The sequence below is a fragment of the Schistocerca gregaria genome, chromosome 4 (assembly GCF_023897955.1).
Source record: "Schistocerca gregaria isolate iqSchGreg1 chromosome 4, iqSchGreg1.2, whole genome shotgun sequence".
Taxonomy (NCBI): Eukaryota; Metazoa; Arthropoda; class Insecta; order Orthoptera; family Acrididae; genus Schistocerca; species Schistocerca gregaria.
In genome coordinates this window covers 721,768,939-721,785,285 of record NC_064923.1, presented here as the reverse complement: position 1 = coordinate 721,785,285, position 16,347 = coordinate 721,768,939, and the positions used below count along the sequence as shown (strand labels likewise).

The window sequence follows — 16,347 nt, the reverse complement described above, 5'->3', positions numbered from 1 at the left end:
TTTAGAGAGCAGCAACTAACAGAGAGATGATTTGATGTCAAAAATAAGCTTGCCAGGAGGAGAAAATACATTGTATCAACAACCAACACAGAGAAAAGTATAAAGCAAAAGTGTTTGATTTTTTGTTAAGCGTACATTAGCTATTCCCAAAATGAGTGACAAAGTTCAGAATAATGCAAAAATTTGAATCATATTGGCGGGATACATCCAGTTGATTGTCATGCTGTCCAGACAGTTGCCATAGTTGCTGGTGCCATGCTCCCCTGTGTTTGTTTGAAATGGGCCTGACTGCCACACATTTATATTCCCACAATCATATGCTCACCCCTGACCGATGAAGCTTTACATTTCAAAACTGGTTGTAGCCTAAATTAACAAAATTACTAGCAACTGAAGTGGATTTTTATTCTATAAATAGAAAGGCAAATAGTTAGGACTGATGCAAGTAAAGCTGAGAAAATGTAAGCCATTAGGGAATGAAAACATTGAAGTAGTATTATGTGATGGTGATGAAATTACCAGCAGTAAATGTATTCAGAATTTCTGACTGTACAGAAGGCATATGTGATGTTTAATGGAATGGTATTTGTGAAATCGGAAATATTCGAAGACTTCTATGTGTTCGTATTACACTTAGATGTAGATTATTAATAAATGTAGAGTTCACTTATTGCTTTAAAACTAGGTTGGGGAGCACGGACTGATGAATTTTGAGCAAATGAATAGTATGAGGTTTGCTGATCTGTAGTGAATAAACTACTTGGTAAATAGTGCCTTCCGAGCTGGGTGAAGTCATTCTTCCTTTTTTAGTTCACTCTCTTCTTCTACTATTCATCAGCTGATCATAAGAGAATGTACTGTAATAATATTTTCAATCAGAATAAGTACTAGAATGTAAATGTAATTTTTGTGTGTTGATAAGCAATGAAAGTTTTCAACAGATAGAAGTAAAAAATTTTTAAATGTTATGTCAGTTAAATGTTGTGAAAAATGTTTTATTTTATTTCGTCTTTGCGTCCAATAATAATGAAATAATGAGTCCCTTTCAGCCAAAAAGTATGGTAAAATATGAGGTAAGTCACAATATGAAAGAATGAGAAATTTAACAAAATATAATATGGGGAAATTGAACATAATTTTGAGTGTACAAAGTTGTCTGAAAGTATTATTAGCAAATCAAAGAAAACGGTAAATATGAAAAAGTGACAAGGAATTTGCACAGCATGTAAGGATTCGCATATGTGCTTGGTGGTAAATGAGACTTGGTGATATGCATCCTTACTACTGAATTGAGACTGCGACATTGTGTGTGTGTGTGTGTGTGTGTGTGTGTGTGTTCACAGAAATCTATGTAAGGCTGAGATTTGAACTGCGAAATACCACATTTAAGTAATAATAGTTATAGGCAAAACGAAATTATCTTATGTTTGGATTGGTGTGGTGGTTTTATGTGGGAGATATTGTTGGGGCACTAGACAGCTGCACGTGGTGTTAAGAGTGGGCAGGGGCTCAGAGTCTGCAGAGCAGGGCAGTGTGCCATGGACCTCCATCCATGGAGAAGTTCCACGATCATGGGACTTGGTAATTGGGGAGACATATGTATAACACACAACTAAATGCGACTCAGAACCATAAGGAGAGTTTGTTCTTGTTATTAGCTAGTTGTACAAAGTTACTATCAATAGACTGGAATAATAAACCCTATCTATGAACCTACCAGTCCCTCTTACTATGTACTAGTAGTGATCTCACAGGAAAAGGTGGGGTCCATCCAAAATGAGTAAGAAGATCACATCAAAAAAAGAGAACCCTCAAAAGCAGCAGTAATTTCAGTTGCCTATATGAAAATGTATTTTGAGTAACATGCCCTTCAGGCAAGAGTGAAGAAAAATATATTGTTTACAGTGAAATAATGGTTGGGTTACATTCTATTTTGTCAGTTATGTAAAGAAATGTGAGGTTTATCAGTAATATTCTTTTTTGTTGCTGTGCAGTCATTTTTGTGAGCAAAGCAAAGCAGCAATTTGAAGTTCAATGATGAAGTAAATGATGTACTGAAGTAGCTTCTGAAATAGTAAAGTACATAAAGCAACAAGATATAATTGAGTATCTGAAGTAACAAGGCATATGAATTATGCAGAGTAATGATGTGTTGTGCCATGCCTTGTCTGGAGAACTGAACTGCCTGGTACCAATGCAGCAAAACGACATCATAGTGGGTGACGCGCCATTACTATGGTGACTGTGAAGTAAAAACCCAATGCAGAAAAACAACGCCATAGTGGGTGAGGTCATTATGCTGACTGTGTACTGTGAAGTAAAAAGAGATACTCCGAATATGAGGATACATAAGTACACCAATGCTACAAAATATGCCCACCACAACCACTGAAAAGCGAAGCTGAACCACCTTCCAGCCACAACAGAGCACCTGGGAAAGCTGACCGGCCAAGAAAAGCATGCCAAGTGAAGTCACTATTGCTTCACGGTGGCAAGTGACTGTTGTAACTTGTTACGGTTTCCTGGCTAAAGCACAGACAAGAGGAAAGCACTAGCTGGTCTGGTTTGCATAATCAGATACCTGAATCAGACCCTCCCACTCTCTGACTGTCCCCAAAGGTTCTCATCCAGGTGTGTAGGTGATGCTGACCTATGCTGCTAGCACCAACCTCTAACTTTGAGATGAAGTCTGTTTACAGTACACGGTGCTGCAGCCACTAACCAAATATGGACTTACACTTTGGAAGTTGCCGGCATTCACCTGAACAAAAGAGTGTACACTAGCTGCATGTCATCTTCTCACTGCCGAGTCACCTACTGGATGACTACCTCCTGAGGACACCCCCACACCTGTGGGCTATGTGTTCGAGTCCAGACTGGTAGCTGCCTTGCTAACTTGGCATTGCACTCCAGTCCTTGTGGACCACCTCATTTCTGACCGCAAACCAGTGCGGGCACACGTCTTCGATGTTGATCATGCTGCAGGCGATGGTTTGAATACCTATGCTGTAGTCTAATGGTTTGAAGTGGGCAAGCAGTCTGGACGTGGCTGACACAATCGGCTGCAGTGCACATTACCTGTCACTTCTGCTGACATCAGTGGGTGATACCTATGCACATCACCATACAGATAGACCTGCGGATGGTGACTCGCCGAGCTTCTGTGTCTCATTGCATTATCCCCAGGCCAAAAGCCTCTGAACACATGTAAAGCATACCAGCAGAAGACACAACCAATATCTTCCCCACATGATAAAAATGGTGATGTCACTGATGTCAAGTGCCACTAAAGCAGAGTAACTAAATACAGTTTTCCAAAACTCCTTTACCAAAGAATATGAAGCAAATATTCCAAAATTAGAGTGTAAATTAACTGACAACATGAGTAACTTAGCAACAGATATCCTCACCATAGTGAAGCTGCTTAAATCATTTAATAAAGACAAGGCCTCCAGTGTGCACTGTACACCAGTCAGGTGCCTTTCAAAGTATGCCGATACAACAGCTCAATACTTAGCAATAATATACAACTGCTTGCTCATCGAAAGTTTTGTACCTAAAGATTGGAAAGCTTCACAAGTCATACCAATGCCCAAAGAAGGAAATAGGAGTAATCCACTGAATTACAGAACCACATGACTAACACTGATTTGCAGTATGGTTTTGAATGTATACTGTGTTCACACATTATGAATTATCTCAAAGATAACAATTTATTGACAAACAGTCAGCACAGACTCAGAAAATATTCTTGTGAGACAGAAGCAGCTCTTTATTCTCATGAAGTAATGAGTGCTATTGATGGGGGATGTCAAATTGAGTCCATATTTTTAGATTTTGAACCCATTACTCAGAAACATCTTCTAATCAAATTGCATGAGTACGGAACATGGCCTCAATTGTGCAACTGGATTTATGAGTTCCTGTCAGAAAGGTCACAGTTTGGAGTATTTGATGGAAAGTCTTTGAGAAAAACAAAAGTAATATACAGTATTCCCCTTGGAAGTGTTATAAGCCCTCTGCTGTTCCTGATCCATAAAAATGACATAGGAGACAATCTGAGCAGCCATGATGCTGTCATTTACCATATTGTAAAGTCATCAGATGATCAAAACCAGTTGCAAAAGGATTTAGACAAGATATCTGTATGATGTAGAAACTGCAATTAACTCTAAATGATGAAAAGTGTGAAGCTGTCTGCATGAGTACTAAAAGAAATCCACTAAATTTCTGTTACACGATAACCATAAAGGCTGTAAATTCAATTAAGAACTTACAGATTACAATTACGAATAACTTAAATAGGAAAAATCACTTTATGTTGTGTGTAAAGCAAACCAAAGACTGTGATTTGTTGGCAGAACACTTAGAAAGTGCAACAGGTCTACTAAAGAGACTGCTTACACAACACTTATGTCCTCTTTCAGGGTACTGCTATGCGTTGTGGGATCCGCATCAGATACGATTGATGGAAGACACTGAAAAAGTTCAAAGAAGGGTAGCTCATTTTTGTATTAGTGTTGAAACAGGGCAGAGAGTGCCACAAACATGAGGTATGAATTGGAGTGGCAGTTATTAAAAAATAGCATTTTTTGTTGCAACAGGATCTTCTCATGAAATTTCAATCACCAACTTTCTCCTCTGATCGCATAAATATTCTTATGGCATCCACTTACACACGGAGAAATGATCATTGTGATAAAATAAGAGAAATCAGACCTCACACAGGAAGATTTAAGTGCTCATTTTTTCTGTGCACCATTTGAGAGTGGAACGGTTGAGAAAGAGCTTGAAGATGGTTTGATGAACCCTCTGCCAGGCACTTAACTGTGAACCACAGATTCATCATGTAGTTGTAGATATTCTTAGAGTCATCATTTAATGCCAGTTCATGAAACTTTCTAACAAGACTTTCTCGGGATGGTTTCAGGACAAACAAATTTGTGATCATCCATGCTGACCTTTTCTGTATATGTTCAGTATTCCCTGTTAGTCTATTTGGTAAGGGGGCAACACACTTGAGCAATATTCTAGAATGTGCTGCATGACTGATTTTTAAGCAATCTCCTTTGTAGACTGGCTGCATCTTCCCACTATTCTCCCAAGAAACAGAGGTATACCACCTGCTTTACATGACTGAGCCTATGTGATTATTCCATTTCATATCCCTGTTAAGTGTAAGACTCATGTATTTGTATGAGCTGGTCTGTTCCAACTGTGACTCACTGATATTATAGTCATAGTATACAATGCTTTTTTTGTTTGTTTTGTGAAGTGCACAATTTTACATTTCTGAAAATTTAAAGCAAGTTGCCAATCTTTGCAGCACTTTCAAATCTTATCAAGATGTGACTGAATACTTATGCAGCTTCTTTCAGACAGTTCTTGATTATAGATATCTGCATCATATGTAAAAAGTCCGAGGTTACTGTTAATATTGTTCACAAGGTCATTAATGTACAATGTGAACAACAAATGTCCCAACACACTTCCCTGGAGCACTTCTACATCTAACAAAGATTCTCCATCCAAAATAACCTGCTGTGTCCTCCCCAACCAAAAAATACTCACTCCAGTCAAAAGTTTTGCTTGATAAACCATATGATCATACTTTTGATTATAAGCAGAGATGTGGTGCCAAGTCAAATGTTTCTCAGAAATCAAGAAATACTGCATATAACTTGCTGGGCTCTGTGAATATCTATGGAAGTAGAAATAATTTACCTACAATAATACCCACATTTTAGCACTTTTTCTGGTAATACATGTCATAATTAGAAAGACATGCTCATTATAATTTTGTTTCTTTAGATTTTGCTCTCTTTTATGTTAATAATTAATGTGTAACACCAAATTTGGATTTTTGTTCTTATGTGTGTCTATAAGTTACTGTGTAGGAAAATAATTCAGTCAGTTGGAGGATATCATTTTTTACATTAACATCTTGTGGTTGGTTTCAAGTTAAAGTGTATACAGACATGCTGTGGTTCACTGTTGAAATGTAAGTTTTTTTGTGGATCAGACATGTGTTTGCATGAATATATAATCAGTACTAATGTCAGCCTGCACCCTATAACCACGTGATAAACATCTCTGTGTCACTATCAGTCATCAAAACGTGCAGTTACTAAGTTTAGTCAATAATACAAATTGAATAGTACTACAAGCAGTGATTATACAGGACGATCCCAATGACCTTTCATGGATGATGGAGAAGCTTAAATGTATTAATTTGAGGTAAGGGACGCTGGTCTGGAAATGTAACAGTACTGTTGTTGCTAAGATTGTAGGATAAGTAACTTTTAGAAGTAGCTCTTAAGGTATGCATTTACAGCACATATTTACTGGACTTTTTTCTTCTTTTGGTCCATACTACCTCCTCCAAAAATATGAGTATGGAAATCAAAGATCAGGTTCATTATTTAAAAACTATCTAAATCAAATTATAACAGGAAGCCAGACAAGAAAGAGAAGCTGCACTATTACCAAGGTAAAATCCACACAAGCAACCTTACAAATCCATGCTGAAAAGCTGGTACATTGGAATAGAGCATAAAGCTGGTACATTGGAATAGAGCATATTTTTATCAATTTTATTGCTGCTTCTTTCATTAATAAAGACTTTTTGCCCTTATTTATCATATCACTATCAAAGTTTCTCACTCTTTAAAAATATCTTTTTACTCACAGTCATCTCTTCTCCTCTCTTTTCTTTTTGAATAGCCTTTTCCTATTTCGTTCACAATGTTGACTTCGTTATACAATAACTTGCAGCACTGACTTCCTATCTCATCTTGTACATTTAAGTGGTTTATTTGTTTCATATTTTATTCACTTATTTGTTATCCTACTTGTGATTTTTAAGATCTCTCTCTCTCTCTCTCTCTCTCTCTCTCTCTCTCTCTCCCTCCCTCCCTCTAGTATCAGTAATTATTTCAATGACTACAGATCTTCTCATCTTTGGTGAACTCTCATGCTGAGTATCATTTTATGCTGTTGCTCAATCTACTGCTTGCAGTCTTTGAGAACTTAAAACTTTCACCACAGCACATTTAACTGATAAGTGCCCCTACCTCTCTGTGCCACGTTTTCTATTTAGTCTTTTACATTAAATATACCTCCAAATGACTAGTAGATTATAATCTGATTCCATATCTGAATGTGGACATCTCTGGAAGTGTGGCGTGATCATGCCACAGCTTAGATTATTATTACATGTTTAGTCTGTATTTTCTTTATTAGCACTAGCACCACTGTGGAGGGGTGGGGGAGGGGGAGGGGGGGGGGGCAAAACTTGCCTGCAGCATTTCTTTTATTTGTGTAATATATCTAGTTGTTGGAGTGAATAAGCAAGAATTTTAGTAATTGTAGAAAAATATCTATAGTATGTGCTGCAATGGTTTTATAATTTTTGTAATTATTTAAATCTGCCTATTATATTTAACTTAAGTGTGGGCAGTTTTTTCCCAAAATGCAGTTTCTTACTGTTGTCACTGTTGTATTGTGTTGCCATTGTTGTTTTGAAATAAATCTCCTTCGTTGTTTAAGCAGTTGTGCATTACTCGGAGTTCTAATAAAATGTCTCGTCATTATCAGAGGTTTCTCACAGATGAAGGGGCGAAAGCTATAATAAATGACACAAGTGAAAGTGATGAAAGTGATCCAGAAGAAGATGATACAGTTGTGACATACGATAGTGACACAGCAATTGAAAATGAGTCAAGTTCATGGAGTTCATCCCCTGATGAACAGCATGCAGCTGCTTCCAGCATCACTTTTACAGCAGGTAGGGAATATATTACTGCACCTCCAAGGCAAGTATGCAGTTCAGTACAAAATATAGTGAATTTTCGTGAAGGTTTGACTCATGAAGGCTTGACCTCTAGTGTGTCAGAATCTTTCAAAAAGTTTATAACTCCCAAAATAATTAAGATTATCATGGACTATGCAAACCAAGAAGCTCGTGATAAACTTACAACCATAGAAGAAATGTATGCCTTCATTTGTATTTTGATACTCATGGGCACAAATAATGATGCTAGACTGCCTCTTGAGGACTTATGGGGGAAAGTACTGGGAAAGAATATCTGCATAACTACAATGAGTCGTATTCAATGTGGAGAACTTCTGTCCCTGATTAAATTTGATGATAAAGAAACAAGAACCACAAGACGAAAGCAGGATAAGTTTTGCCCCCTTCATGAAGTTTTCGACAAAATTGACGAAATGTTTGTGAAATACTACATACCAAGTGCATATCTAACGATCGATGAAATGCTCTTCCTATTGCGAGGAATATGTCCCTTTAAGGTCTTTGTGAAAGACAAGCCTGGGAAGTATGTCACAATGATTAGGATGTTATCAGATGCACACACCTGGTATGTTCTAAGAATGGAGGTCTACACAGGGATGGATGAAAGACCTGCCAAGGAACAGAGTGCAAAGACAGTTGTTAAATGCCTAATGAATCTGCTGTCAGGAAGTGGAAGAAATATAACACCAGATCGTTATTATACATCCATAGGCCTAGACGAGGAGCTTTACAATGATGACAAGTTAACTTTGGTGGGAACATTGAAGAATAACAGAAAACACATACCAGAACAGCTAAAGAAAACGCAGGGTCGAGAGCTATATTCCTCTAAGTTCTTATTCACAGATCCGAAAACAGGCAACACACCAGATATCTTGGTTTCATACATCTCCAAACTGAAGCCTACTAAGAACCTACTTTTTTCCACATAACACAATGATAACAAGGTGGACGAGTTGACACAGAAAAAAAAAAAAAAAGACAAACATCAATTCCTACTGCAATGAAACCCAAGGGGACATAGGCAGCATTGATCAAATGATGTGACATCATTCAGTAAACGAGTAATGACAAGTGGCCATTATCTCTCTTTTTCCACCTTGGTAGATACTTCCTGTATCAATGCTGTAACAAGTTTCATGATAAACAACCCAAACTGGAATAAGAAGAATTATAATGTAAGAAGGCTGTATCTGCTAGAACCAAGTCAACTACTCTTTAGGCCAACTGTGGAAGAGAGAGCAAAGAATATCATGGGTTTACAAAAGCCTATCATCTCTGCAATGAAAAGTGTTCCTATGGAAAACACTACCCAGCATTACTGCAACTGTTCAATCTATTGAATTTTATTCAAGAGGAAGATGTCACATCTGTCCGAAGAGTAAAAACTCTAAGGAGGAAAAAGACAAGATGACGAAAGTGCCTACAGTTTGTTGCAGGTGTTTCTGTGTTCCACTCATTCTGCAAAGACAGTCATATGCAAAGGTTGTGATATTGAAAGTGAGTAGGAAAGAAAAACTCAATTGTAATTTCTGACTTTGATTTTCTGTTTTCTTATTAGTGGTTTGCTATTGTATGTTCTCATATGATTTCTTTATATAAGTCTGATGTATGTGAAAGTGTTAGTTTCATGATAAAAATATAATAATATTTCTCATATACATTACTTTATTTATTGCTTTTGTATATGTTATAATGTTCCTGATAACTATGGAAAGTGTGTTGCAAACCTAGTAAATAAATTCCTAGTTCATTAAATAATGAAAACAAAACAAACAAACAAAGTTAAAAGAACTTGAGGGCAATTTTTGCCCCCCCCTTAGACATCTATATGACAGATCCAAGCTTAGTGGTGCTAGAGTTAATAACAGTATTCGTGACAATTTTTGCAGAAAATTTATGGTCTGTAACCGATTTCTTTTTTCTGCCCTCCATAGGCGACATGCCTTGATAATCCAGCTTTCATTTCCCTTCTCCAGTACAGTATTCCAGTCTCTCATAATGCAACATTCCTCCCTTTCACACATATTGCTGATCTATGCATATCACTTCTGCCTGTATGTGTTAACCCATAAACTTGTAAAATGGTTATTAATGTAACTTCAGTTTCAATTTTGAGAAAAATAGCCTTTCGTAACTGACTCTGGTTATATAATATTGTAATACTCACTTCTCATTACTGTTAAAGATTAGCACCTTTTATATACTTAATAAAAAATATTTCTCCTGCTTTCATTTACCTGTGCTATGCTCAGTCTTAAAATCTGTCACAACAGATTTTCTGACATCATCACAGGATAGAGGTTATGCTATTACTTACATGTTTTACGGAGTGACATTGGTAAAGGTTGTCACGGGGTATGACAGGAATGCCACAAAGTGCATCAAATGCTGGTTGCACCTATTCAACGAAAGAGCAACAACCAGAAAATGTATTTCATATCAAACAGTTGAAGTAATTGTGACAAATCCTGACATGAATATGACCAAAAGAACAGAAACTGTAATTGCAAATAGTCATACGAGTTTTGCCATAACAATAAAAACAATAGTGTGAGCACATGATATGTAGTCAAAATCAATATTTCACATGTTCTGTTAACCGTGGCTGATTGTCTGTTACAGACAGACTCTGTAGCTGAGCTGCTTCTCCTGGCATCATTAACTGTAGCAGAGTTTTTCTCACAAAATCAGTAACTATGACCAAGCTCTTTATTATAAGATCACATTCTTTGGCTCTGCCAATGAGCAACCAAACTAATATCTTCCAACTTAATGTATACATTAAGATACACACTACAGATTAACCTCTCACCACAACTTTCATTCCAAAAAGTAGAAGAAATATGACAGTTGTGGGAGCAGCAATTTAAGGCAATATTTTATGCCAAATGCAGTCACAAATAATCTGCATAAAATATTGAATGGTTTCAGTTTTGTGACTCAAAATATGCTGTCTTTGTTTTCCCTTTATCCAGCATCAGGCTGGGTTGGGACAGTTATGATACTTGTCCACTTTCCCCTATCTTCCACCAGTCTTCTTCTTAAACTTGTCTTTATTGAGTCAATCCAACTTAGCCTCTGTCATTCATTTTGGTATTCTTCCATTCTCTTGGCACATCCAAACCATTATAACCTGTTGTTCTCAATTCTCTCATTCAACTTTTCTACTCAAATTTCATCCATAACATCTTCATTTCTCACTCTGTCTTGCCTTGTATTCCATAACACATTTTTTAGGTGTTTCATTTCACATGCTTTGTTTCTACTGTCCTCTCTTCTTGTCACTGTTCAGGTCTCCGATGTCTTGTACAGGTATTCCTTACACTTCATTGGCATCTCCCTTCACCAGACTAAGCCCCTCACACATTGGCAAAATGGATTGCTCTTCTGTAACCTTCTTGATAACTTCTGCCGCCATTCTTGCATTCTTCATTATCACATTTCTTGGATATTTAATGCCATCCACAATTTCAATATCCTGTCCTTAAATATTAATTCACCCCTTGCCTTTTTTCTCTCCAGTGGTTACCACCACCTTGCTTTTCTCCACACTGTATTTCATTCACAGTTTCTTTATTGTTTTTCCTTTAGGATGTCTATTTGCTCTTGTACTTCCTTGCTGTTGGTTCTCCACACCACAATGACATCAACAAATAGCAATAACTTCATCTCCCTTCCTCTGTGTGCTTCATTTGTCCCTCTTATGATTTCATCCATCCTCAATATACACAATAATGGTGACACCGTACTTCCTTGTCTCAACCCCATAACATTCCTAAACTAATTAGTTCTCCGAACTTGCATCTGGGTACAGCTGAAGCTTTTATCATACATTGATTCAAGAATTTCAATCATTTGTTTTCCAACTCGAGGTTCCCCATACCTTTTCTCTTGAGACATAGTGGTATGCCTTCACCAGGTCAGAAAATGTTATCACCAGGTCTTTTCCATACTCCCTACGCCTTTCCATCAACTGTCTCGTACCAAAGCTTGGATCCACTGTTTATCTTTGTTGAAAGAGACACTGCTTCTCTACTACCCACTTTTCAACTTTTTCCACCTATCTTTTTTCCACTACCCTCTCCATTATTTCTGCTGCTTGTGCTATGAGTGCGATCCCTCGGTAATTATCACATACTTTTCTGTCTCCATTCTTGAACACTGGAATTATTATTCCCATTCCACATTCTTCAGGCACACATTTCTGAGTCCATATGCATATTTGCAGTCTTCGTAACCATTGTAGTCTGGTAGGTACAGCTGCCTTTATCATCTCTGCACCCACTTCATCTATCCCAGGTGCTTTCCCGTTTTTACTCTTCTCAGTGCCAGTTCTACTTCTAACACTGTAATATCATATTTTTTCTCTTCTTCCAGCCCCAGGTCTCCCTGCCATACTTCTATCCCAATTCTCTACTGTTTCTCACATTTAGTAGTTTGTCAAAGTACTCTTTCCATCTTTTCTTTATCACCTCCAGTTGCATTATTAGCTGTTCATCTAGTAACATACTTTTCCAATTTGCATGTGAATTTCTCCCAGCTTTTCCTCTTTTCTTCCACTACCACTTTCTTACACTTCTTTTTACTTTCCTGGTATTTCATTTTTCTTTCTTCCTTTCTACCTCTGTTCCATTTATACCATGCTTTCCCCTTTTTTTATTGATTCCTTCACCTACTCATTCTATCAACGTGTCTCCTTGCCCTCCAGACATTCTGCCACTACTGTTCTCCACAGAGCTTACAAATACATCTTTGAACTTACCACACTCATCTCCCACATTCAGTGGTTCTTACTTTAAACTTAATTAACATTGAACTTTTCTTGTACCTTCCTATATTTTAGTTTCCACACTTTTATTTTCTACTGCCTTCCTGCTTTTATTCCTTCTATTTTCCCCATCCTCATCTTTGCACCATTACCTGATGGTCTCCATCTAAAGCTTCTCCCAGTAGTACAGTTACATCTATCAGCTGTCTACGATTTTGATTTTCCGCCAGGAAGTAGTCAATGAGCATCTTTGTGCTTCTCTCTTCCCACCCATACCCTGTTAACTTCTGGTTGTTTTTCTGCCTGAATCACGCACTGCCCTCAATCAAACCCCGTTTTTCAGAAAAATTGACCAATTTCTCTCCTTCCTCGTTTTCCCTTGTCTTTCCTTCCCCAAATAGGCACTTAAGCCATTCGTCACTATCGTTTCCACATCTGTAATTTCAGTCTTTAATTTTTTTTAGGAATTTCTCGATGGTCTCCACTTTATTTCCTGTCCATGTTCACTTACTTGGATGAAGTCCTTCGCCCCACTACTTGTGCTCATCCGTATCATCATCATCCTGCCATTTGTATATTCTACAGCTTCCACATATTCTTCTAAGGATGGTGTTTCTATTATAATCATTCCATTTTTGGCTTCTTGTCTGCCACGCCAAGAAAGTGTGTATCCTTTCCTTATTTTCCTCCTTCTTCTTCCCTTCCATTTGACTTCACTAAGTCCCAAATTTCTAAACTCCTCAAAGCTTATTTGCTCCTCTCCTCTCCCATGCAGCATCACAATATTAATGATGCTAACCTTCAACGTGTTGATGACTAGTCGCCCACTTCTCACAAGTTTCTCAACACAACCTGTGTGTCGCCTGCAGTGAACACCCTGACTGGAATGGTACTCAACTCAAAATCCATCACCTCTATTTTCATCTCTATTTGAAACTATCTCTCCATTAGCTATGCAAAACTGATGAAATGCCAATCCATGTACTGTAGACGAAAATTCCCTAGCTGGCGCAACCCTTTACCCCAGTTTCTGACTTGAACCCTCCATATACACATGCGTAAATTTTTAACAATGAGTTAGTAATATTTTAGCTTTATGTGTCTCTCTTTTCATATTGAATTCTCTTAAAGCCACTGATCTACAATTGAAGACTAGTTTATCACTGGACTCCATTTGTGGAGAGAAATCACTATGTCCCACTATTTCTAGTCCCATTTTGTGTCTTTCATTGTACTAATTACATTTTATTCTGTGTTTTTAATGAAGCAGTTCCACTGGGAAAAGAAATGAAAATAATGGCTTAATGTCCAATCAACTATAAGGTCATTAGAGATGAAGCACGAGCTCAGATAGGGCAAAGATGGGAAGGATATCAGCTATCTCTTCCTCAAAATAACCACCCAGAATGAATCTTCATTAATTCAGCTGACAATGTTTATTGTAAATATGATCAACGAAACATTAGATAATGAACTGTATAATCTGATCCATGGTACAAGCATAGGTAACTGCAGGGCATCCTCACCTTCCTAGCCACACAAAATCATAAACCTGTCATCTGGTTCAGATTAACTGATAATATATTCCTGGTTCAGACCATGAGCCTAGACACACTAACCTCATTTCATAATGTCAAGATTATCTCTCCTATCTGTTTCACCCGGTTCTATGTGGTGGCCTCCCCCATTCTGGTGATTCCATAACCGCCATATCATATATCAACTTCTGTAATAATTGCATACATTTTATACAAGTATGACCGTGACACACTAACCATCTGCCTACTCTCATGAATTTCCACTACAGAACTGTGGTCAGGAACAATGTGGCATACCCAGTCACAGCTTACTACTCAATACAAACGGGCTGATTTCAATAGCTGTTTTGCAACCCAAACTACCTGGGTCATATCACCTGTCACCTTTTCTAAAGCGCTCAACAGGACAGACAGAAAACCCCACATATCTCTCTCTCTCTCTCTCTCTCTCTCTCTCTCTCTCTCTCTCTCTCTCTCTCTCTCTCTCTCTCTCTCTCTCTCTGAGGTACAGTGTTAAACTACATTTTATATGTGACTAGTCACTACTCATCACCTCTTCTATATCACAGGTATTTGACTTTACTCAAGATTTTACATTAGAGACTTAAGAATTTCTTTTATACACAGAGGTTACCATTTTTCCCAACTGTAAAAGACTTACCTGTAAGTCCACCAAGGTTCCCAGAGTGGCAAGACATCTGTAATATCACCTTCTCTTACAAGAGCTTCAAATTCTTGTCGCTCGTAATCTGTGAGACTCTTCCACACAGAATCAGCATCATCTAAGTCCACACCTTCAAGTCGTTCACTGAGATCATGTTCATCATCCGAGTCTGTACACACACACCCAGAACAGATGATGAGAAATGCATAGCCTCACTCAATAAAGTAAATTAGCTGTTATGTATAGGATGTATATCAAAAATAAAGTTTATTAGCCCACCAGCAAGTTTCCATGCAGTTGGCTACATCAGTGGAAGTTTTACATTTACGTAAATGCATTTGCACACAAATACACACACTTACAAGTAACTCTAATTATATGCCTACTTACATATACAGGATGTTACAAAAAGGTACGGCCAAACTTTCAGGAAAAATTCCTCACACACAAATAAAGAAAAGATGTTATGTGGACATGTGTCCGGAAACGCTTAATTTCCATGTTAGAGCTCATTTTAGTTTCGTCAGTATGTACTGCACTTCCTCGATTCACTGCCAGTTGGCCCAAATGAAGGAAGGTAATGTTGACATCGGTGCTTGTGTTGACATGCGACTTATTGCTCTACAGTACTAGCATCAATCACATCAGTATGTTGCATCAACAGGTTAGTGTTCATCACGAACGTGGTTTTGCAGTCAGTGCAATGTTTACAAATGCGGAGCTGGCAGATGCCCATTTGATGTATGGATTAGCACAGGGCTATAGCTGTGGCACAGTATGTTTGTATCGAGACAGATTTCCAGAACGAAGGTGTCCCGACAGGAAGAAGTTCAAAGCAATTGCTCGGCATCTTAGGGAGCATGGTACATTCCAGCCTATGACTCGAGAGTGGGGAAGACCTAGAACGACGAGGACACCAGCAATGGACGAGGCAATTCTTCGTGCAGTTGACGATAACCCTAATGTCAGCGTCAGAGAAGTTGCTGCTGTACAAGGTAATGTTGACCACGTCACTGTATGGAGAGTGCTACGGGAGAACCAGTTGTTTCCGTACCATGTGCAGCGTGTGCAGGCACTATCAGCAGCTGATTGGCCTCCACAGGTACACTACTGCGAATGGTTCATCGAACAATGTGTCAATCCTCATTTCAGTGCAAATGTTCTCTTTACGGACGAGGCTTCATTCCAACGTAATCAAATTGTAAATTTTCACAATCAACATGTGTAGGCAGACGAGAATCTGCACGCAATTGTGCAATCATGTCATCAACACAGATTTTCTGTGAATGTTTGGGCACGCATTGTTGGTGATGTCTTGATTGGGCCCCACGTTCTTCCTTCTACACTCAATGGAGCACGTTGTCATGATTTCATACGGGATACACTACCTGTGGTGCTAGAACATGTGCTATTACAAGTACGACACAACATGTGGTTCATGCACGATGGAGCTCCTGTACATTTCAGTTGAAGTGTTCGTACGCTTCTCAACAACAGATTCGGTGACTGATGGATTGGTAGAGGCGGACCAATTCCATGGCCTCCACGCTCTCCTGACCTC

The 16,347-nt window shown here is 38.2% G+C and overlaps 1 protein-coding gene across 1 annotated transcript in view; it reads right to left on the bottom strand.

The window, feature by feature from the left end:
* The window catches only part of LOC126267067 (zinc finger HIT domain-containing protein 2-like), a 45,402-nt gene that overhangs the window by 9,521 nt on the left and 19,534 nt on the right, over positions 1-16,347 (bottom strand). The window contains exon 3 of the mRNA XM_049971916.1: positions 14,784-14,955. Within this exon, the coding sequence (XP_049827873.1) occupies positions 14,784-14,955 (172 nt within the window). The remainder of the gene's footprint in view (positions 1-14,783; positions 14,956-16,347) is intronic.